At 43.1% G+C, this 21,141-nt stretch overlaps 1 protein-coding gene across 1 annotated transcript in view; it reads left to right on the forward strand.

The window, feature by feature from the left end:
- The window catches only part of ABCA12 (ATP binding cassette subfamily A member 12), an 87,771-nt gene that overhangs the window by 28,257 nt on the left and 38,373 nt on the right, over positions 1-21,141 (forward strand). Inside the window, exons 9-23 of the mRNA XM_088523800.1 lie at positions 1,010-1,106; positions 1,221-5,363; positions 6,020-6,135; positions 6,821-6,927; positions 8,403-8,656; positions 8,785-8,897; positions 9,413-9,537; positions 10,388-10,561; positions 11,456-11,620; positions 12,276-12,477; positions 13,046-13,185; positions 13,637-13,756; positions 14,913-15,003; positions 19,049-19,228; positions 20,702-20,999. Coding sequence (XP_088379926.1) covers positions 1,010-1,106; positions 1,221-5,363; positions 6,020-6,135; positions 6,821-6,927; positions 8,403-8,656; positions 8,785-8,897; positions 9,413-9,537; positions 10,388-10,561; positions 11,456-11,620; positions 12,276-12,477; positions 13,046-13,185; positions 13,637-13,756; positions 14,913-15,003; positions 19,049-19,228; positions 20,702-20,999 — 6,325 coding nt within the window. The remainder of the gene's footprint in view (positions 1-1,009; positions 1,107-1,220; positions 5,364-6,019; positions 6,136-6,820; positions 6,928-8,402; positions 8,657-8,784; positions 8,898-9,412; positions 9,538-10,387; positions 10,562-11,455; positions 11,621-12,275; positions 12,478-13,045; positions 13,186-13,636; positions 13,757-14,912; positions 15,004-19,048; positions 19,229-20,701; positions 21,000-21,141) is intronic.

Raw genomic sequence — 21,141 nt, forward strand, 5'->3', positions numbered from 1 at the left:
GGTGAGAAACCTTATGAAATTCAACAAGGGCAAGTGCAAGGTCCTGCACTTAGGGAAGATTAACCCCAGACACCAGTACAGGCTGGGGACCGACCTTCTGGAGAGCAGCTCTGCAGAAAAGGGCCTGGGTGTCGTGGTGGATGACAAGTTGACCATGAGGCAGCAGTGTGCCCTCGTGGCCAAGAAGGCCAATGGGATCCTGGGCTGCATTAAGAAGAGCGTCTCCAGCAGGTCGAGGGAGGTGATCCTGCCCCTCTACTAAACCCTGGTGAGGCCACATCTGGAGTATTGTGTCCAGTTCTGGGCTCCACAGTACAAGAGGGATGTGGAACTGCTGGAGAGAGTCCAGCGCAGGACTGCAAGGATGATCAGGGGCCTGGAACATCTGCCCTATGAGGAAAAACTGAGAGAGCTGGGCCTGTTCAGCCTAGAGAAGAGAAGGCTGAGGGGGGACTTGGTCAGTGTCTATAAGTACCTCAAGGGATGAGTGAAGAGGATGGTGCTGGCCTCTCTTCAGTGCTGGCCGCTGATAGAGCTAGAGGAAATGACCACAAGCTGAAGCATCAAAGTTCCACAGGAACTTAAGGAAAAATTTCTTAACAGTGAGGGTGACGGAGCCCTGGCACAGGTTGCCCAGAGAGGTTGTGGAGTCTCCTTCTCTGGAGATCTTCCAAACCCGCTTGGACGCAGTCCTGTGCCACATGCTCTAGGTGACCCTGCATGTGCAGGGGTTTTGGACTAGATGACCTCTAGAAGTCCCTTCCAACCTTAACGATTCTATGGTTCTATGAGTGAAAATGTGCTAAGAGGCTAGTGAGAGGATTGGACATGTGGGAATATCAAGATATACTTTTACACTCAGAAGAATAGTCAAGTCTCTAACCTATGATTTTGTTTCCCATCATAGGAGCCTAACTTTGGGTATGCATACATTCATTGACAGTTCCACCATATCATTCTTTTCTGTTTCCAAACTGATATTCATATCTTTTTTATATATCTTGTGTAGATAAAGAAAGAAGTTTGGTGACCAGAGAAATTTGTGATCTCTTTGTTAACTGGAAAGACAATGAGACTTTAGTATCTGATTTGAAGGAAGTTGTGAGGTAAGACACTGTGTGAAGGGATATTACTAAGAGTATAATTCAAGTCTGTGATCTTTATTCTAAATCACTTGTGCTAATTTTGTATTCTCTAAAATACTTATTTTTTCCACACAGAAAATTAAAGTTACGAGAGATTGGTGGAAAAGATTCCAAGAGCTCCATTAATTCAGATGTTTTAGAAGCCGTACAAAAGTCTCTGTATCGCTTAAAAGGCTTTGAAGAAAAAATGAATAGAAGTGAATTAGAAAGCTTAAACGTATTCATAAATTTAAAGAATGAAACATTACAGAAACTGTATGCAATTCTTGAACTGGGAATGAATCCACGTCATGATTATAAATTCAAAGAACCATATAATAAGGAAATAATTGATGAAATCTATAAGTTCACATCGCTGCAATTACTAAGCAACTTTAATGGGACTTCCATTTTCAATACAATGGCACAATGGAAAGAAATTCAGAGTGCTTTAAAATTAGCAGCTATGATTTGGAATCCAGATTTGTTAAATAATTCTAATTTTAGTACAGAACAAACTAAGGATACTCTCAAAATGTTACTCTACACTAACATGCCATCATTTATGGAAGACTTAAGAGACCGTTTAAATAAAATACAAGAAATATCTTCCTTGTTTTCTGACTATTTGCTTAAACCAGTCTCCTACAAAGACTTTCCAGACCAGCTCCTAGCTCTCCAGAAGATGTTTTTTATAATGACAAATACAAACATAGGTTACCAGTACCTGCTGGTGCCTGTGTTTGAACTGATGCGGAGAGTAGAAAGCTCCATGGGTGAAGCCCGGTGGCATGAGCTGAATGTCTATTGGCGCATGGGGGAAAAACTAAGGTCAATGAAGTGGAATATCACAGGCATCGTAGCTTACCAGCAATTTTTAGATATATTAAACACCCATTTGCATAAACTGAATAATAATTCAAATAACTTCTTCAGTGAAGAAATAGATCGACTCTCAGAATTTGTAACAACTGTGTTTAAAGAGTTTGGGGAAGACTCTGAAGCAGCCAATATCTCACTGGTCACTCAAGCCGTACAAAAGACCTTGTATGTGTTAAAAGACTTGCAGCTGCATTATAATATCAGCAAGTTAAAATATATAGATCTGTTCTTTAATTATAACAATAAAACCTTTGACAGCTTGTCTGAACTACTGAGGTTAGGAATTAAAATCCTTCATTATACAACTACAGGTGATGCTTTCAGTGAAGGAAAAGTTGAACCTGTGTATAATTTAACACGTGTTCTACTGCAAGAGTTCAATGAGTTTATCTTACAGCACAATACTTCATTAGAGGCAAAAATATGGGACTTCTTGCATTCAGCCTTGATTCCATTCTTTGGTAATAACAGCAATTATAAGATGCCCCAGAACTGCTCTGCTCAAGACATTCTCCACATAACACTGGAGATGCTGTTTGAAAACGCCACGCTAAGCGAGTCACTAGCCAGGAGCCCCTGCGAAGGCCTCTTTGCTGCCATGGATGTGCAGAGTGGAGCAGTACCCAATGCAACCTTTACAAAGATGTTTCAACTTGCCATAATGAACTTGAAGCTGTCTCCGGAGTTTGATGTTGTCTACAAGCACAACCGGGAACGTTTTTCCAAGGAGCTGTCGTGCATCGTGCAGTCTTTGCAATTTTCCCTGAGCTTCCTCTCGAGCTTAGACCTTGTCTCTGAGCAACATTCCTCTTGGATGCAGCAGAAGACCAAGGCTCTGACTGCTGTTGCGGAGGGGCTGCTGTTGAGTAATGCATCCTGCCCTGCCCCGGTGCTGCAGGATGTGGGTGGTGTGCTCCCATCCCAGCTTTTGAACATTCTCATTCCTTTTATGCTAAACGAAACAGGCTTAAATTCTCTAAGTTTCTCAGGCAGCCCAGCAGACTGGCATAAGCTGCCTCTGTTTTCCCATCTGTTGCCGAGTTTTTCCATTTGGAACAGTAGTATATATGAACTGCTGCAGATGCCTGGAAATGCTTCCGACCTGTCTGAATGGAGACATTTCTCCCAGCTGTGGAACGCCACTGGCAATGTGTTGACCACCAAATGGAACTTAACAGAAGTGGATGAATATGTGAAACTCCTGGAAGTTATGAAAAAAGCTCTAATTCTTGTCGACATTGGGGTAGATCCCAGAAAAACAGAAGTATTTCAAATTCTTCATAATACTAGCGGAGTAATGAAATCATCCAATCCGAAGGATTTGTATAGTTCCCTAAAACTCCTCTTCAATTTAACTTTTGCTGCAAACAGCACGGTGGAGTTAGAAAGAATATTTCAAGAAATTACCCCACTGTATGAGATAGCTGGTGAAAGACCGTTCTATCCTAATCGCCATGGGAAAGAAAATCAGGATGTTCTAACTATGGCAGTAACAATTTGGAATCACATCATTTTAAATAGGACTCATTTTAATACAGAGAAAGCATGGGAGATTATTAAAATGATAGCACTTCATGCAGTCCCTCTTGAAGACCTAGAGGATTATCTCGGCACAAATGAAGAAGTGTCGTTGTTGTTTTCTGATTTTTTGCAGACCCCTGTAACTTCTGAAAACTTTGCAGAACATCTCTTGGCCCTTGAAGAGCTTCTTGCTGCCCCTGCAAAGGTGAATACCAGCAGTCACTATCTGCTGATCTCTTCTTTGTCTAAACTAATGCAGAGACTTCAGGGCTCTTCTCACGGAAGCCAAGGAAATGAACTTCATCATTTGGGGCAGATTACTGCAATACTCCAGTCCATGAACATGGACAGCATGGACAGTCTTACCTCCCAGTTGCTTCTAAACATACTGCAAAATCAGTTTAAAATCATGAAAAATGATTCCAGTCTTCCTTTCAGTAGGGAAATGAAGCAGCTGATAAACTTTCTATCTGCCATATTTGAGGTGTATGCTGAAGAGGATTCCAGAGGCGCCAACATCTCCACATATTCACAAGCTTTACAAAAGGGTATACTCTTTTTAAAGGAATTGCAGAAAGGTTATAATATCAGTGAGCTTGAAAATATCAGCGCATTATTTGATTCTTATAGTAAATATGCCCAGAGAATGTTTGAAATGGGGAGAGTAGGAATGAAAATTCTTCATGATACCAACTTAAACAAAACACTGGAAGAAAAAATGAGCATGATCTATCATTTTTCAAATTGGCTACTGCAGAAGGAATTCAGTGAGTCTTCTTTGCAGCACAGTGCTTCATTAGAAGGAAAAGTGGTGGATGTCTTGTTTTTAGCTCTGAGTCCTTTCCTCAGGGATAGTGACAGCGATTATAAGATGCCCCGGAACTGCTCTGCTCAAGACATTCTCCACATAACACTGGAGATGCTGTTTGAAAACGCCACGCTAAGCGAGTCACTAGCCAGGAGCCCCTGCGAAGGCCTCTTTGCTGCCATGGATGTGGAGAGTGGAGCAGTACCCAATGCAACCTTTACAAAGATGTTTCAACTTGCCATAATGAACTTGAAGCTGTCTCCGGAGTTTGATGTTGTCTACAAGCACAACCGGGAACGTTTTTCCAAGGAGCTGTCGTGCATCGTGCAGTCTTTGCAATTTTCCCTGAGCTTCCTCTCGAGCTTAGACCTTGTCTCTGAGCAACATTCCTCTTGGATGCAGCAGAAGACCAAGGCTCTGACTGCTGTTGCGGAGGGGCTGCTGTTGAGTAATGCATCCTGCCCTGTCCCGGTGCTGCAGGATGTGGGTGGTGTGCTCCCATCCCAGCTTTTGAACATTCTCATTCCTTTTATGCTAAACGAAACAGGCTTGAATTCTTTAAATTTCTCAGGCAGCCCAGCAGACTGGGGTAACTTCTCTGCACTCTTCAGAAAGGCTCAGAATGAACTCCTGAGGCTCCAGGTTGCCTTCAACCTCACTGAGTGGAGTTACTCCACACGCCTTTGGGATGTGGTTGACAGTGTGCTAAACACCAAATGGAATCTAACAGAAGTGGCTGCCTACGTGAAGTTGTTGGAAGCAATGACCCACAGTCCTGCCAGTAATGCATCAGCTCTAGAAATCATGGAAGCCAGTCGTTCCATTCTCAAGAGACTGAACTCCTCTGAGCTGCTAAATGAATTGAATATAGGCTCCAGCTCAGCTTCCCTCTCCAACAAAACTGGTTTTGACAGTGTGATGAACATTGTTGCCCATCACTTCCTTGCTAGAGCAGAAACCCTGTTCAACAAGACCCTACCTTGGACTCAGAGTGACCAAATCCTGTCTCCAGCCAGTCTGATCACACGGTGAGCTTTTTTTTTTTGGATATCATAACTGCTATTATGGGCAGTGATCACGTCCTCTGGCAGGAAGAGTATTTTAGTTTCTTTCATTAGAGCATCTTTAGCCTGAAATCTACCACTGTAATTTAAGAATCCAGGTCTAGCCATTTAGGTTTGAGGCAAAGGACAAGAAAGTTATCTTTGAAGCCACTGAATGGAATTGGCATCTGAAAATGAGACTTTCAAAAATGCTCAATGTTGGTCTGTCTGGGTTCACAGTGGGAGCAGGGTCCCTCAGGAATATGCCTACTGAAAGCTGGGTTACATCAGTGGTAAGCTCTTCGGAATAACCTTTCTTTGTGGTGTCACTCCTTAGTTTTTTTCCTCAGACTCCCCCTGCCATGGCTTCCCAACTGTATCTCTCATCTAAAGTTAAATCTTTCAAGCATTTTTTTTTATCCGTATGGTTTGAAAGTGAATGGGAGCCAGGGTGATAACAGAGAAATTGATGAAATAAAATTGGGAGAATACCCACTTAGGAAATGTCATGAGATGCATGGCTTTATCTGGAACTTTTATTTACAACTGCCAAGGAGCAGCATCTATGCAGCTGACAGGTCACACAGTAATATGCCACTTTCTGAAAGAGAAACTCATTTGAACTCTGACTTATTTTTCAGATTTCTGTTTTTAGAATTTGAAAACACCATCTTACAGATGACAGTGAATAGCAGCTACAATCCTTACCTGATGTGTTTAATAAATGCCATCGAAACTGAAGACAGCAATTTGACAGGTAATCATGATTTCATTAATGTAGTGGCACCTCAGCTGGAGTACGGTTGTGCCTGTCTGAATTTCGAAGTGTTTTGTCTAATGATGGGAAAGAAGCCACAGACTTTTACCTGCTGGCAATTAACTGGGGCTATGAGGCCTCAGGAAGGCTCCCTTTTGTTTGAGTTATGTCACATTATAGGTATAAATTTTCTTCCCAGCTGTATCCAAAAAACATGTGTGTTCTTTGCTAAGTGATCACGGTTTGCTGACACTCAGATAAAGAATCTTTAAAGATAGAAACCTGTATTCCCTTCACAGCTTTATATACCCTTAAGATGGCAGCAGTTATTTTGAGAGTTAACATATTTCACATAGGTATTAATTGTATATGGTTATTGTAAAACCTGAGAGGTTTATCTGCTCACAGAGAAAACCGAATGTGTCTGAAGGGTCAGATGTAGTCACAAGTCCTGTTTTCAGTGTGAGGTAGATTTCTTAATGAGAGCAGAACAACTGCTTGGACTGGATCAGAAGCTTACAGTTCAGGTGCCCAAGTGTGATTTTACTGCGTCTAGAGCCAGGTTAATTTAGTGGAAAATAAATATGCTGGTAGGCTTCAAAGATAAAGTATAGTTATTGCCATGTGTAAAGTTTCTGTAAGTCTGGTGGATTTCATCTAAAGTAACTTCTTTTACCTCCCACAGAAAGCATCACACTGCTTTTGAAGAAAACTCATCTGAAAAATGACCCTTTCATGGAAAATAATACTTCTGAGAAACATTCATCCATACCAGAGCTCCTGAAGCTGAAAGTGAGTCTGCTTAAAATGCTAACTTGAAGGACATCCCACAGCGATACACAAATACATAGCGGAGGTCTTGGAGGAGAAGAAAAAAAGAAAAGGCATATGTAAAAAAAAAATTTTAGAAAAACAGCTGATAAAAGGCAGGATTAAAAATGTTTTGTGTGTGCTGCCTGTACTTAAAAGTTGCCACTAACCTGGGCTGAGAAACTTGTCTCTTCTACCAGCCCCTATACACTGTGTACCCAGGTTTCATGGAAGATGATGGTATTCCTGTCCCACCAGCCTGTTTTATAGAATAACTTCTATTTTCTATTAGACGGCCCAAAAGCAAGATCACTGTTCACATTGCCAGTGACAGCATGTTCCTCATAAATCAGTATACCAGTATTTTAAAGGTTCAGAAGGTTTAGACTTAGCAAAACACCGTGCAGAACTGAAATTGATAGTACCAATTCCTAGCTGGCTCAGCTTTGTTTGAGAAATATGTAGGGGGGGAAGTTTTCAAAAGCACAAACAGCAGTTAGATACCTCTGACCTCTTGAAATTGGTGGAAGTAGCAGTACCACTACTTTAGGTCTTCTTATGCTATGGAGCTACACCCAATGCAGCATGGTCAGAGACCACGTTCCTGTGCGTGTTCCTTTAGCACTAGTTGTCTCAAAATACTATAACAGTTTATGAGATTAAGCATCTAGTGATTCAGTGATTTTTCTTATCATCTTAGGATTTAGCACTGTTGCACTTGGATAAAAGGCTGCTTACACCATTCCTATGAATATAGTGTGCGTATATGTAGTCCCGTAGTATTCTTCTTTTGTTCAGACCCTTTTTATTTTTTTTAAGGCATTGATATTCCCCACTGTTGCTGCTTAATATTTCCACAGTAATAACATGAGTCTTGATGTGACATCTATTCATTCACAGGCACAAAACAAAAGACTGTTCTTGCCATAAGAGACAGATAATTTAAATAGTGATGACAGATAAGAGGGAAGCCCAGGGTATGAAGAGTAGGCAAAGCATTGCTGTTTCACAAAGCAGGTTCCCAGAGGTGGAAGTCATGACTTCTAGCCAACTCCTTTTCAACTGCCCTAGTAGGGAAAGCCATGTGGTGTCCAAAAGGCTGAATCTCTTGCACAAGATGTATTTGTTTGGTTTATGGGAAGATTAATTGGTCAACAGGTGAGTCCGAGTTGGGTATTGTGTTTGTATGTTGGACAAAGGCAATGGGTACGGTAAGGCTTGCAAGGTTTGTTATATCCTGTTCAATGTTATGTAGCCAGGTCTGCTACAAACACATGTAGGAATGGGACTTGTGAACTGTTCTATCTGAGACCTTCTGAATAAGGTATCATATAAAAATATTTAATCCTAAAGAAAAAACGCAAAGGAACAGCTATTTTTTTAAGCGTGACCTGTATAATTCTGTCACCTGACTGGTGTCTGTTCATTTCTCTTCCTTTTCAAAAATTCATTTAAAGATATCTGGCCTCCGGGATCTCACGAGACTTCTTTGTGACTACGAGAGTTTTAAGTCAATACAGCGTATTTGCCATCTCCCTAATGTTAGCTTTGGAGAACTGTGTGAGCAGAGTCAATCTCATGAGCAGCTCCTCCGCACTATTGAACTAAGCAATCAATTTGTGACCAATGTACTGAATCACAGAAGAGTCTCCCAAGAACTTCAAGATATTCTAATTGGGGATGCCACAAACATCCAGTCACAAGTGAAGTGGTGAGGTTCTCTTTCTGAGTTATGATTCCATAATGCTCTGTTTATGAAATGATCGAATGGCTTCTTGTCTTCTTTTAATATTTCCCATTTTACTTCTTGTTTGCTGGCTTTTCTTTTCCCCAATTTAGGTTTCAAGAAAATGTACCAGAAATTGCTTTCTTTCAAGAGATTCCTCAGTATATGACTACTTTGGATTCCATGTTGAACATCACTGAGAATTTAAGAGATACTAGTGAGCAAGGTAATTTCCCATACTTAGTTTATAATGTTGGTTTGTGAACATCATCAGTGATATAATTTCTGCTACTAGCAATCCTATGACTTATTTAACTGTCAGGAGGAAATGATCTTAATGAAATAAGTATACACTGTTTCCTTGAGATCCTATATCTAGGATAATTCTAGAACCAGTTTCAGACTGCCCCTCATAATTCATAATTTCATAATAGTTTTTTTCATTGCTCCGAAAAGCCTTGCATGCTGAAAGGCCCAAATCTCTGATTTGGGTAAAGGATGTAAATGCTGGACATGACTTCCAGTGAAAAAGCTTGCAGGAGACAGTGTGCTAGGTTTTACAGTCAAGTTGTTCTCTGTGAACTGAAGCCGACTGGTCTTGGCGTAGTAGGAGCCTTGTCCCTGGGTATAACATTAAGCAAAATTTGCCTAAATCCAAAGTCCTCTGTGCCTGAGATTGCTATATGTCTGGAGAGAGCTGTAATATAAATTATTTTGTTTGTTTGTTTGCTTGCTTTACAGAAAAGCTGAGAGAGATGTTTAAAAATGTGGACCAGCTCAAAGAGGATCTCAGAAACACAACAGGAATGTCCATAGCCAGCATTGATGCTCTCCTGGAAGCATCTCTTCCAGAAAACATGACTCAGGTTTTCATTCACTGTTATTCTGGTGGGAGATCCTCTTGGTTTTGCTTCTCAGACTGTTAAATCCATGATTTACTGGTGAATGCAGCTGAGCAGATCACTGAACACATGACAGCAGAGACATATACGATCCCACAGAGATAGGCAGTGTTACAGATCAAAATATTACAGATCAAGATGTTGCAGATCAGAAGGGTCTGTCAGGCGTGAGGTAGGGGAAGTCACTAATGTCAGTTTAGCTGCTGGAGACCGAGAGCCACATAGTCTCTTTGGCTGTCACCAGGAGCTGGTAAGCAGCCCCACACTGGTTGGTGAGTGATTGCTCAGCTCTGTAACAAGGGCACAGTTTGCTGTAACAGAGTGTGGAGGACTGCGTGTGGGGTCCTCAGTGCTGAGGGGTTGTTGCAATCCAGACGGGAAAGCACAATTCTAACCAGGATTTGTGAGAACAGTCTGGGATCCAAAAATAGCTCCCCAAGGAGGGAACAGATTTCTGAAATGAGAGTTTAACTTGCCTGTCTCGACCTCTTGTGCAAGCAGAGCTCCAGATGCTTTGCCCCTTCCCAAATAACTAGTCTGGACTGAGACCCAAGCAGCACACGCTTTTCCAAACACTGCAATGCATCAGTCAATAGGAAATTGAAGCCATGAAAGCCTTTACTACTGTGCAAGTTGGCATTAAAGCACAATCCTTAAGATTCACTCTTTGAAGCAGGGAGTAATGGGGAGATATTTTAAAGTTCTCAGGGCTGAAATATGATATTGCAGAAAGAGCAAAAACAAGGCAAGATAAATCCATGCATACTGAAGCAGTCTAGCCGCTAACAAATCTTTTCTTCATTTTCTTCCATAGCTCGTTTCTCAGATCCTCCAGCTAGAGTCTTGTACTGTCCATCCTGCTGAACCACAGCTGCAAAGAGTAGCAGAGGAGTTCTGCAATCTCTCTCTTTCAGAGAGGACTCGTAAGACGTACATCCTGGGAGTCACTCTCTTACGACATTTAGACATTTACAATTTCCTATACAAGGTTAGTGCTGGCCTTGTAGAGCACTTTCTGTAGTCCTTGCTGCATGTGGTGACTGAAAGATCATAAAATATCATTGCAGTGGCCAGAAGCTATGTTGATATGCACAAGCAAAAGATCAGGCTCTGCTCATGCAGTATTTTTTTTATTGCATATCCATGCTGTAACAGTGTGGATATAAACGAAGATCCCAGCTGATGTAAACTGGCAGACCTCATTTAAAGGCACTGGACCTCCTCTAAATGTCTCCCTATCTGCTAGTATAATTTATATGCTGTCACAACCTCTTGAACTTTCCCAGCTGAGTTCAGGCTTCCTGAAAAATAAGACATTGGGCGTTTTTTTATTATTACTCTTTGGAAAGAAAAGCCCTGAAGAAAGTCTTGAAAAACATTTTCCTAATCCAGTTGTCACTGCCAGGTAATTACATAATTCAAATACTCCACATGTATAATTACATAAACAACATGCCAAAGTACATTCACTGAGACTATGTATTGATTGCATGTTTTAAAATGCTCTAGAAGTAGTCCTGGAAAAACAGATTATTAAATGAGAATGCCAGTGAATTTGGCTCAGGTCAAAAGCTGTTTGTAGCATCTGACCTCCGTGCTGTACAATATGCTACCCTGGCTGATATCTGAAATACATTTCCCAATTGTAGGTGTTTGGAAACGTGCTGTTTAGAATATTCATTGTAATATTCAAGGAAGAGGTTTGCAAAGTCACTTGGGGATTTAGGAATAGAAATTCCATTCATTTCCCATGGGACCTCTATTCCCTAAGCCTCTGTTTTGAAAAGCCACAGTTTCTGCCTTGGAATCAAAACAAGAGTATGGGTGTGTGCCCGCACAGATTCCTGCTAATCGTAATTGATTTTCTTCTTGCTGCTTGTAGATGTTTTTCCCTAAGGAACTTCAAAAACCTGTGGACAAGATGTTAGGCCTTCTGACAAAAATGAAATATTTCAGACACCAGGTTGAATCTGGCGTGCATCCGCTGCTACAAGCTATTCATTCACTCAAAAAGCTCCGGCAGTCTAGAAATGTGCCTCTGTCTAAGGTATGTATAGTGTGGTTTTGCTTTGGAGACAATTTGCACAGAAATGTCATATCCTAGAGGCCAGAGGTACATTAAAATCATGAGTTACTGGATCTATTTTAAAGCAGCAGTGTCCTCAGCTAAATTGCTAAATTCATCCAGTTCTGTATGTCCTCCTGCTCTGATCTGCAGTGAATGGCAGCCCAGGCAGCACTGATAATGGCTTTACCCAGTCATAGCAGGACCATATGTAGTCAGGGACAAATGGGGATAAGGGATATGTGTCATCTGTGTGACAAAATCTCTCTTGTAACCCAGGGGTATATAAGTGTTGCCAGGCACTTTCATTACACACATTGCAAGCAATTCCTGCATTGTATCTCATGCCTTGAAGTGAATTTCCTACATCCGTCATAGCAAAAGTTAGCCATAAAGGCATGTTTATGTTCAAGTAAGGGTACAAAAGAATATGCAGATAGTTTCAGGCTTTCCAAGGAAAGACCCTTGTTGTGTAGAGAGAACTTCTTATAAGAAGTAAAATGTAAATGTCTAAAAATATTTAATCCCTGCTTTCTAATAAGAATAAGATTTCTCTAATTCTGCCATTCTTCCCTCCCCTCAGAATGGGATTCTTTTAAAATGGAGGATTTATTTACATTTTTTTTCTCTTCTACAGGCCATATCAAAATCAATCAACTTTAAGATAACACATGGAACATTTAATTCCATGTCAAAAGTTCTCTGCAACCAGGAGATCGCACCCCTGTTTTTTGAGTCTTTACTTCCTGATTTTGGAGACCCTGTAAGCAACAGTTCATCCATTGAGGATGTCTATGTCCAAAAATTGATGAGGAAATACGGGATTCCTCACGATTCCAGTAAGTTTGGCTTTACCTTGAGACAAAAACATTTTGGAACTAAAACCAAATATTTCTAGAGAGATTTAGCAGTAAACTGTTCCCCCGTATATCTCTGGAGAACTGGTGATTTATGCTAGGTGAGAATCTGCACTGCTCTGTATGTTGGCGACTCTCATAAAAGTAAAAAGGAAAAAAGCATCTGTAGAGAAGCCATGTTTAATGCTGCACTGTTTCCCAAATGCTGATGATTTGGTTGTAGTGCTTGACAGGTTACTGCTTTTTCTTGATGTGTAGTTTTTCTGACTGGACTGAGATTATTAGCTCCTCTGAGTTCACAAAAACTCTATTTAACCATCAAACAGGGAATCTTGGCTTGAACAGTGACTCTTGATGACTTGCATTCAGCAACAGGAGAGGGGGTGGGTTACTTTTGTCAAGACCACATTACATCAGACAACAAGGAGGACTCTGAAGTAATTTGTGGGACACAGCAACAAACTGGGCATGCAGGAAGAACCCACTGGTAGCTCTCGTGTGTCTGGTCTACTGGTGCTCTGTGCAATTTTTTGTTTTTCTCCTCTTGCAGCACCATTCTGTTTATCCTTTTACCTGGACTTGGTCAAGACCCCAACTGGAGCTTTAATTTGGTCTTTCTTAAAACCAATGGTGCTTGGGAAGATCCTTTATACACCAGATACTCCAGGAACTCGAGCAATCATGGAGAAGGTGCGATTCTGCTTATAGTACATCAGGACATGCTCCCTCAAAGGGATTTTAATTCCGCCACTGTTCCATCCTTTGTAATTATGTAAATTTTACTGCCAAACAATTGCTGTTGGTCTGATATCCATAATAAGACTTTTCCTAAGGCCTTCAGTTTATGAAGTTTCATCCCAGTACTTTCAACCAGTAGTAGAGAGATATCTCCCAGAACAAATGCTAGCCAGCACTTGCTGGTAAGCAGGATAATGGTGGAAGGAAAACTGGCAACCAAGACTTGCTCTAGATACTGTGTATGAGCCTTGCATCCAATTTCAGCGTGCATTAAAGTGGCACTTAGCCAAACAGTGATGGGGTGCCAAGAAAAATCCTAAAGATACCAAATCTGGTCTTGGGTCTTTTTTCTCTTAAGCAATGAATAAACAGAACCTTATATGGTGTTTGGTTTTTTTTGTAGTCTAATACAACGCTGAAGCAGATGGCTGACCTATCGCTGAAGTCCCAGGAATGGCTGGACAAGTCTCCTGTCATCATGAATTCACTGACTAAGTTAAACGAAACAGTTCCAATTATCAAGGTACGAGAGTGTTGCCTCTCTTGGGCCTCTTGCAAGAGGGATTTGTGTGGATGATTTTCTTCACGGAAATAAATGGATGTTCCAGTGGTTTCAGGGAGGTCTTACTGTAGCTGGGAAAACCCTTCTCAGGCTTTTGTCCTTGAGTTCCCAGTTACCAGCCATGCCTGCTTGTTCCCTTAACAGAAATAATCCTGAAGCACCTTACCATGCAAATCCTCTTTCTGAAATGATTTGTCTGTAATATGTTCCCTGACACTTCGGCCATGCTGAGGCCTGGTGGAGGGCTGAGATGAGTGGGGAATGCTCTGCAGTTTGTAAATTAACTTTCTGCTTGATGGAGTGATCCAGCCAGCCAAGACCAGGCAAGAAATGACTTTTTCTGAAAATGAAAAAGTATCTATAATAAGCATATAGTTCTGGGTACACGAGAGCTAGAAGATGTCTTTGTACCTCAGTGCATCTAAATAAAATTTCCTTTCCCCCCTCTAAGGAGGCTGTCTTTGCCTGGATGCAGAAAGCAGTAATGCTGTAGTGTCTCATGTACTTGCTTTGCATTCTCTAGCATAAGAATTGTCTGCTTTTCTCACAAGACTATGGTGGCTTTCTATAAAAATGAGATCTCTGGAACCCTAAAGCATTATAAGTTAATTTCAGTGGCTGGAACACGTTGCAATTTTCATAGCACAGCAAGGAAATCCAGGCTGGAATGTGTAAAAGTGAAATGAAATGCTCTCTGCTGCCTGCGTTTGTTTGTGGAATAACATACAACTGAAAAATCTGACAGCTGGTCTCCTAGCTACACGTTGGACCCCCTTCATTGCGTTCTGGCTGTGTTTACAGGACTGGAAGCAGACAGAAGGGACATTTACTAACAAAGATTTCAAACCCCAATTTTTTTTTCCATGGGAGTCTAATTTCTAGTGGTGTCAAAAGGTGTCATCTGTTGATTCCAAGAAACACTGCAAGTCCTTTTCATTGCTAACATTTCCCCGTCATGATATACAGAGAATGAAAAATGGAAGGTCAAAGAAAGAGTAGGAGGAGGTTGTACAAATGCTCTGTGAAGGAAGCTGTTCTGTGTTACTTTAGAAATGCACTGAATAAGCTCACAGCTTTTGTGGTCAAACTCATGCTCTCTCTTTTTGCTTGTTGATAGAACGCCCTGCAGAATCCCTTTGTGCAGGTTTTTATCAAGCTCATGGTGGACTTGGATGCAGTTGACCTGCTAGATCAAATAAATGAGCTGGGTAAGTTGTTCCATGAATGCTGCCCTCCTGTTTGTACTCCAGACACTGGTAGTTCCATCCAACAGTCTCCATCCATTCTTGGATCCTCTTCCTGTGGCCAATATCTGATCTTTAGCACAAGGCAATCTCAGGTGACATTTAAAAACTTAGTAGCCTGTGGGCAAAGACTCCTAGAAAGCAAAGGACTTGCTTGAAAGGAAGTTGCTCCCAGACACTGCATCTCTGCAGCTGATCGTGGCCACTGGAGGACACTGTTTAGCTGTAATTATCACTTCAAATGAGCTGTCTGGGACTGTGGTAGGAAATGGTGTAGAGTTCATTCACATCACCCTCAGGGTTTAGCTTAAAAGTTTCCCAGAGCAGAAAAGGAAGGGATCAAATAAAACAACACTGGCTGATCAAGTCAAGGACATTAAGAAAGATATTCTGCCAGAATCTCTTGTTCCTCCACAGAACTGGAGATCTGTGTGCGGTCCCAGCGTCATGATCTCATCGGAATCACAGAGACGTGGTGGGATAGCTCGCACGACTGGAGCGCTGCCATGGAAGGCTATGTGCTCTTTAGGAAGGACAGGCTGGGAAGGCGAGGTGGTGGAGTTGCTCTTTATGTGAGAGAGCAACTGGAATGCATGGAGCTCAACCTGGGAGTCGAGGATGAGCGAGTTGAGAGCTTGTGGGTAAGGATTAGAGGGCAGGCTAATGTGGGAGACACTGTGGTGGGTGTCTGCTACCGGCCACCTGACCAGGACGAGGAGGTTGATGAGGCCTTCTATAGGCAGCTGGATGTTGCCTCACGGTCACAGGCCCTGGTTCTCATGGGGGACTTCAACTACCCCGACATCAACTGGGAGGACAACACAGCCAGGCATAAGCAGTCCTGGAGGTTCCTGCAGAGCGTCGACGATAACTTTTTGACGCAGGTTGTGGAGGAGCCGACGAGGAGAGGTGGGCTACTGGACCTCGTGCTATCAAATAGGGAGGGCCTAGTAGGAGATGTTAAGGTGGGGGGTAGCCTCGGCTGCAGTGACCATGAGTTGGTGGAGTTCAGGATTCAACGAGGAGGAGGCAGGGCTGTAAGTAGCCTTGCGACGATGGACTTCAGGAGGGCCAACTTTAGCCTCTTCAGAGACCTCCTCGGTAGAATCCCATGGGCTAGTGCTCTAGAAGGCAGGGGGGCCCAAGAGAGCTGGTTAGTTTTCAAGCAGCACTTCCTCCACGCCCAGCAGCAGTGCATCCCTGTGTGTAGGAAGGGAGGCAGAGGGGGCAGGCGACCTGCATGGATGAGCCGGAAGCTTGTGGCAATGCTCAAGCAGAAGGCAGCGGTATACAGAATGTGGAAAAAAGGACAGGCCCCCTGGGAGAAATACAGGAACGTAGTCAGGGAGTGCAGAGATGCGACAAGGAAAGCTAAGGCACGTCTGGAAGGCAAGCTGGCAAGGGACGTTAAAAATAACAAAAAAAAATTCTTCAAATACATTAACAGCAAAAGGAACATCAGGGAGAACGTGGGTCCGCTGGAGGACGGGATGGGCACCTTGGTTACAAATAACACAGAAAAAGCAGAGTTGCTCAATGCCTTCTTTGCTTCGGTGTTTACCAAGGGCAGCCCTTTAGAGCCCCAGGCCCTAGAGGCAAGAGAAGAAGCGGGTGGAGAGGAAGACTTGCCCTGGGTAGAGGAAGATTGGGTCAGAGAGCACCTAAGGAACCTCGATACCCACAAATCCATGGGCCCTGATGGGATGCACCCCAGAGTGCTGCGGGAGCTGGCAGATGCCATAGCTAAGCCGCTCTCCATCATCTTTGAAAGATCCTGGAGAACGGGGGAGGTGCCGGAAGACTGGAAGAAGGCCAATGTCACGCCAGTCTTCAAAAAAGGCAAGAAGGAGGACCCAGGCAACTACAGGCCAGTCAGCCTCACCTCCGTCCCCGGAAAAGTGATGGAACGGCTCATACTGGCCGTTGTCTCCAGGCACATGGAGGACAAGAAGGTGCTCAAGAGTAGTCAGCATGGATTCACCAAGGGAAAATCTTGCCTGACTAACCTGATAGCCTTCTATGATGAAATGACCGGCTGGATAGACGAGGGGAGAGCGGTGGATGTCGTCTATCTCGACTTCACCAAGGCTTTTGACACCGTCCCTCACAACATCCTCCTGGGCAAGCTCCGGAAGTGTGGGATAGATGAGTGGACAGTGAGATGGATTAGGAACTGGCTGGATGGCAGGGCCCAGAGAGTGGTGATCAGCGGTGCAGAGTCTAGTTGGAGGCCTGTGGCTAGTGGGGTCCCCCAGGGGTCAGTCCTTGGTCCAGTCCTGTTCAATTTATTCATCAATGACCTGGATGAAGGCACAGAGTGCTCCCTCAGCAAGTTTGCTGATGATACCAAACTGGGAGGAGTAGCCGATACCCCAGAGGGCTGTGCTGCCATCCAGAGGGACCTGGACAGACTGGACAACTGGGCGGTGAAAAACCTCATGCAGTTCAACAAGGCCAAGTGCAAGGTCCTGCACCTGGGGAGGAATAACCCCAGACACCAGTACAGGCTGGGGACTGAGCTTGTGGAGAGCAGCTCTGCGGAGAAAGACCTGGGTGTCATGGTGGACGACAAGTTGACCATGAGGCAGCAGTGTGCCCTCGTGGCCAAAAAGGCCAATGGGATCCTGGGCTGCATTAAGAAGAGCGTCTCCAGCAGGTCGAGGGAGGTGATCCTGCCCCTCTACTCAGCCCTGGTGAGGCCGCATCTGGAGTACTGTGTCCAGTTCTGGGCTCCACAGTACAAGAGGGATGTGGAGCTGCTGGAGAGAGTCCAGCGCAGGGCCACAAGGATGATCAGGGGCCTGGAACATCTGCCCTATGAGGAGAGGCTGAGGGAGCTGGGCCTGTTCAGCCTGGAGAAGAGAAGGCTGAGAGGGGATCTAATCAGTGTATATAAATACCTCAAGGGAGGGAGTGCAGAGGACGGTCATGGTATCTTTTCAGTGGTGGCCACTGATAGGACTAGAGGAAATGGCCGGAAACTGAAACATCAAAAATTCCATAGGAACTTAAGGAAAAATTTCTTAACAGTGAGGGTGACAGAGCACTGGAACAGGCTGCCCAGAGAGGTTGTGGAGTCTCCTTCTCTGGAGATCTTCAAAACCCGCTTGGATGCAGTCCTGTGCCACGTGCTTTAGGTGTCCCTGCGTATGCAGGGGGGTTGGACTAGATGATCTCTAGAGGTCCCTTCCAACCCTAAGCATTCTATGATTCTATGATTCTATGATTCCTCAGCAGTCATGCACAGTGGGAGTTCCTGATGTGTGTTACGGGAGTCATCAGCTAACAGAGCTGATGGCAATGTGATCACAGCCCCTTCCCATTTCTTCAGTGGATGGTCGTACCTGTACATACAAATCTGGCTTATGCAAGTCCAATACAGTCAAAAGGAGAAAAACCTACTGTTTACAGTGAGCCCTGCCTATTAGTCATCTCACAAGTAGTACCTCTGTCTGCACTGCCAGTAAAATGATAGTCCCTGCAGCAGCTGTTCCAGATTAGTTACACTGCATTATGCAGTCACCTTTTAAAACAGGAAATGACAGTATCTTTATTAAGCTGCATTATCAGGTTTAGTACACACATCAGCACAACAGACCCAGCTTTTGCTTGATGTGCTTGGCGAAAGCACCTTCTCCCCTGAGACAGAGCAGATCAGCAGATGTGCTGATTATATTGAAAGCCATTAGATGTGGAGTGAATGGTGAGCATCACATGCAAGTCTAAAAACTCAGCAAGTTAATAGCAAATTCTGATTTGGGATGGCTGTCACATTCCATTGCTGGCATGCTCCCAAGGGCAAACTCACGAGTATATTACAAGTGATTAACATAAAAATTGGGTCAACAACATGCCTTCATTGCCCTGCTAAGTGCAGAAATGTGTTTTATACTTAATGGATAGTATGATGCTTTTTTTTTCCCTTCCTGGTGTCATTGCTGATGTAAAGAGCAAAATGATTTGTTACTGCTTTTGTTGTGTGATGATGCTACTGAATTTTATTTTCCAGATAATATTCGATTGGAATTACAGAACAACGCTGGCATTGTCAATCAGTTGAATACATTAGCTCTGCTTGCTGTAAATGTGTCCTCCTGCGTCTCATTTAATCGCATTCAAGCAGCCAGAAGCTTGGAGGAAATGGAAACAATGGCCAAAGAGCTCTTTTTGAAGAATGAACTTTTTGCAAGTATGTGACAATTTCAAGTTCTCCCGTAGTTTAGAGTCAGCCCAGGTATAGGGTGAGAGCGCGTGAGGCTTGGCTTTCAATCAGTGACTGTCGTGGTCATGGCTCCAGACACACATCAGTGAGTCTTTGCCCAGTGGATGTGGCACCAGCACACTCAGATCTCCTTATGGCAGTGTTTTGCGCTATCAGTTTTCTGTCTGCATGTTTTGTACTGTCACTGTTTGTATGGAAAGCCTTTAGTAGACTCATCTCTTCTCCAGATTAGTTCTCAGCAGAACAAAGTTTCAGTGCCCTTGGTAGATCTTCATAACAGAGCTGCCTTCTCTCAGGCCTCCCTCTAAAGGGAAAAAAGTGCTTTACTTCAGCAAGATTCAAGACTGTCCACTTTATTAGGAGTTCATAAACCTCTTTAGATGTTACAGCCAAACAAATCAGCTCTACAGTGTCTCTTCACGGTCAAAGCTTTTACATTTTGTAGGAGTGGCTTGCAGCTTTAGGTCAGACCACAGAATGGAACAGGTGGGGAAGGAGATTATCTTAATTTGAATGATAAACACCTGGCTTTTTTTTTTTTTAAGTACATATTATCTTGTCAGTTAGGATTTATTTACAAATCTCTTTACCCATTTGGTTTTGCATCTCATAATTCAAGTACTGACATAAACTTTTCCTTTTCTTCAGTCAGCAGACCATGATAATTTTAATACTTCAGCAGGAGTAGACATGTTTCCTCCATACTTTTCCTCCATTCAATTTTCATTCTTTATATATGAAATAATTATGCAAAGTGTTCTGGAAAGAAAACCCTCTGTGGATTGCCTCTATTCAAACAGGCATTTTAAAACAAAAGGTACCCTATCTGCCAGACTACACTTACAGCATGCCATTGCCTACCAGGAACTTACAAAACTTTTAGCTTCTAAGATGTTTCTCAGCTTTATATGACATCCTGTGCGCACAAAAATGCATATAGGCCATGAACACTACCTTGTTTTAAACAAAGACTGTGAGGTTTTTAAGTTACAGCATCGCTATGCAAGGCCTGTTGCTGGAGTGCGTTTTTTGGATGCCTTCACAAACAGTGCACGTGCTGAGTGACATACACACTAGATATGTGTCAGTCTGTGTTAACACCAAGGCTTTTCCAAGCACAGCTGGTTATTTTGAGAGCCTTTGGGATTTTTGAATGCTCAGTGGGGAAAGCATTTAAGGCTCTGAGGATGTATTTAGCAGGGAGGATCATCAGTCATGTTCTGAAGTACGAGTGACTGGTGTGTGCTCTCTGCTTCCAGACCCTCAGCAGTACCTGCAAGCAGCCTACCCATCTGAGCCTTGTGTGTAGCAAAGAAACTAGTGCAGTGATTGTAGTGTAGAAGAAGCTAAAATAAATTAGAAATTTTTATGTATCTGTGTGTACTGCTTCACTGCTATTGACCCGGGATGGAAGAAAACATTCTCCCTTTCTTTCCTAAGGTATCATTTTCAAGCTGCCTTCAAGTCATAGCAGCCCTCAGCACGCTCTCCCTCCGGTGCTCAATTACACCATCCGAATGAGCAGCAGGATTACTCAAACCACCAACAGAATAAGGGAGCGGATCTGGACAGTGGGCCCGCACAATTCAACCTCGCAGAGCCAGATTTACAGCCGGGCCTTTATCTATATCCAGGACAGTATTGAACGATCCATTATTGAATTACAGACTGGGAAGAAGCTGGAGGATGTAGCTGTTCAAGTCCAGGCCATGCCTTACCCCTGCTATAATAAGGATATGTAAGTTTATGTGACTTTTTGTCCTCATGTTTGAATTGAATGGTGACTGTGGGTTTTACCCAGGTGAAATTTGCTCTCCCTGCTTCATGTGTTGTAGAACTGACCTGATCTGGACTCAGGTTAAAGATATGACTGTTGACTT

This window comes from Tinamus guttatus, unplaced genomic scaffold (assembly GCF_059628265.1).
Source record: "Tinamus guttatus ecotype Peru unplaced genomic scaffold, ASM5962826v1 Tinamus_guttatus_pri_ptg000197l, whole genome shotgun sequence".
Lineage (NCBI taxonomy): Eukaryota > Metazoa > Chordata > Aves > Tinamiformes > Tinamidae > Tinamus > Tinamus guttatus.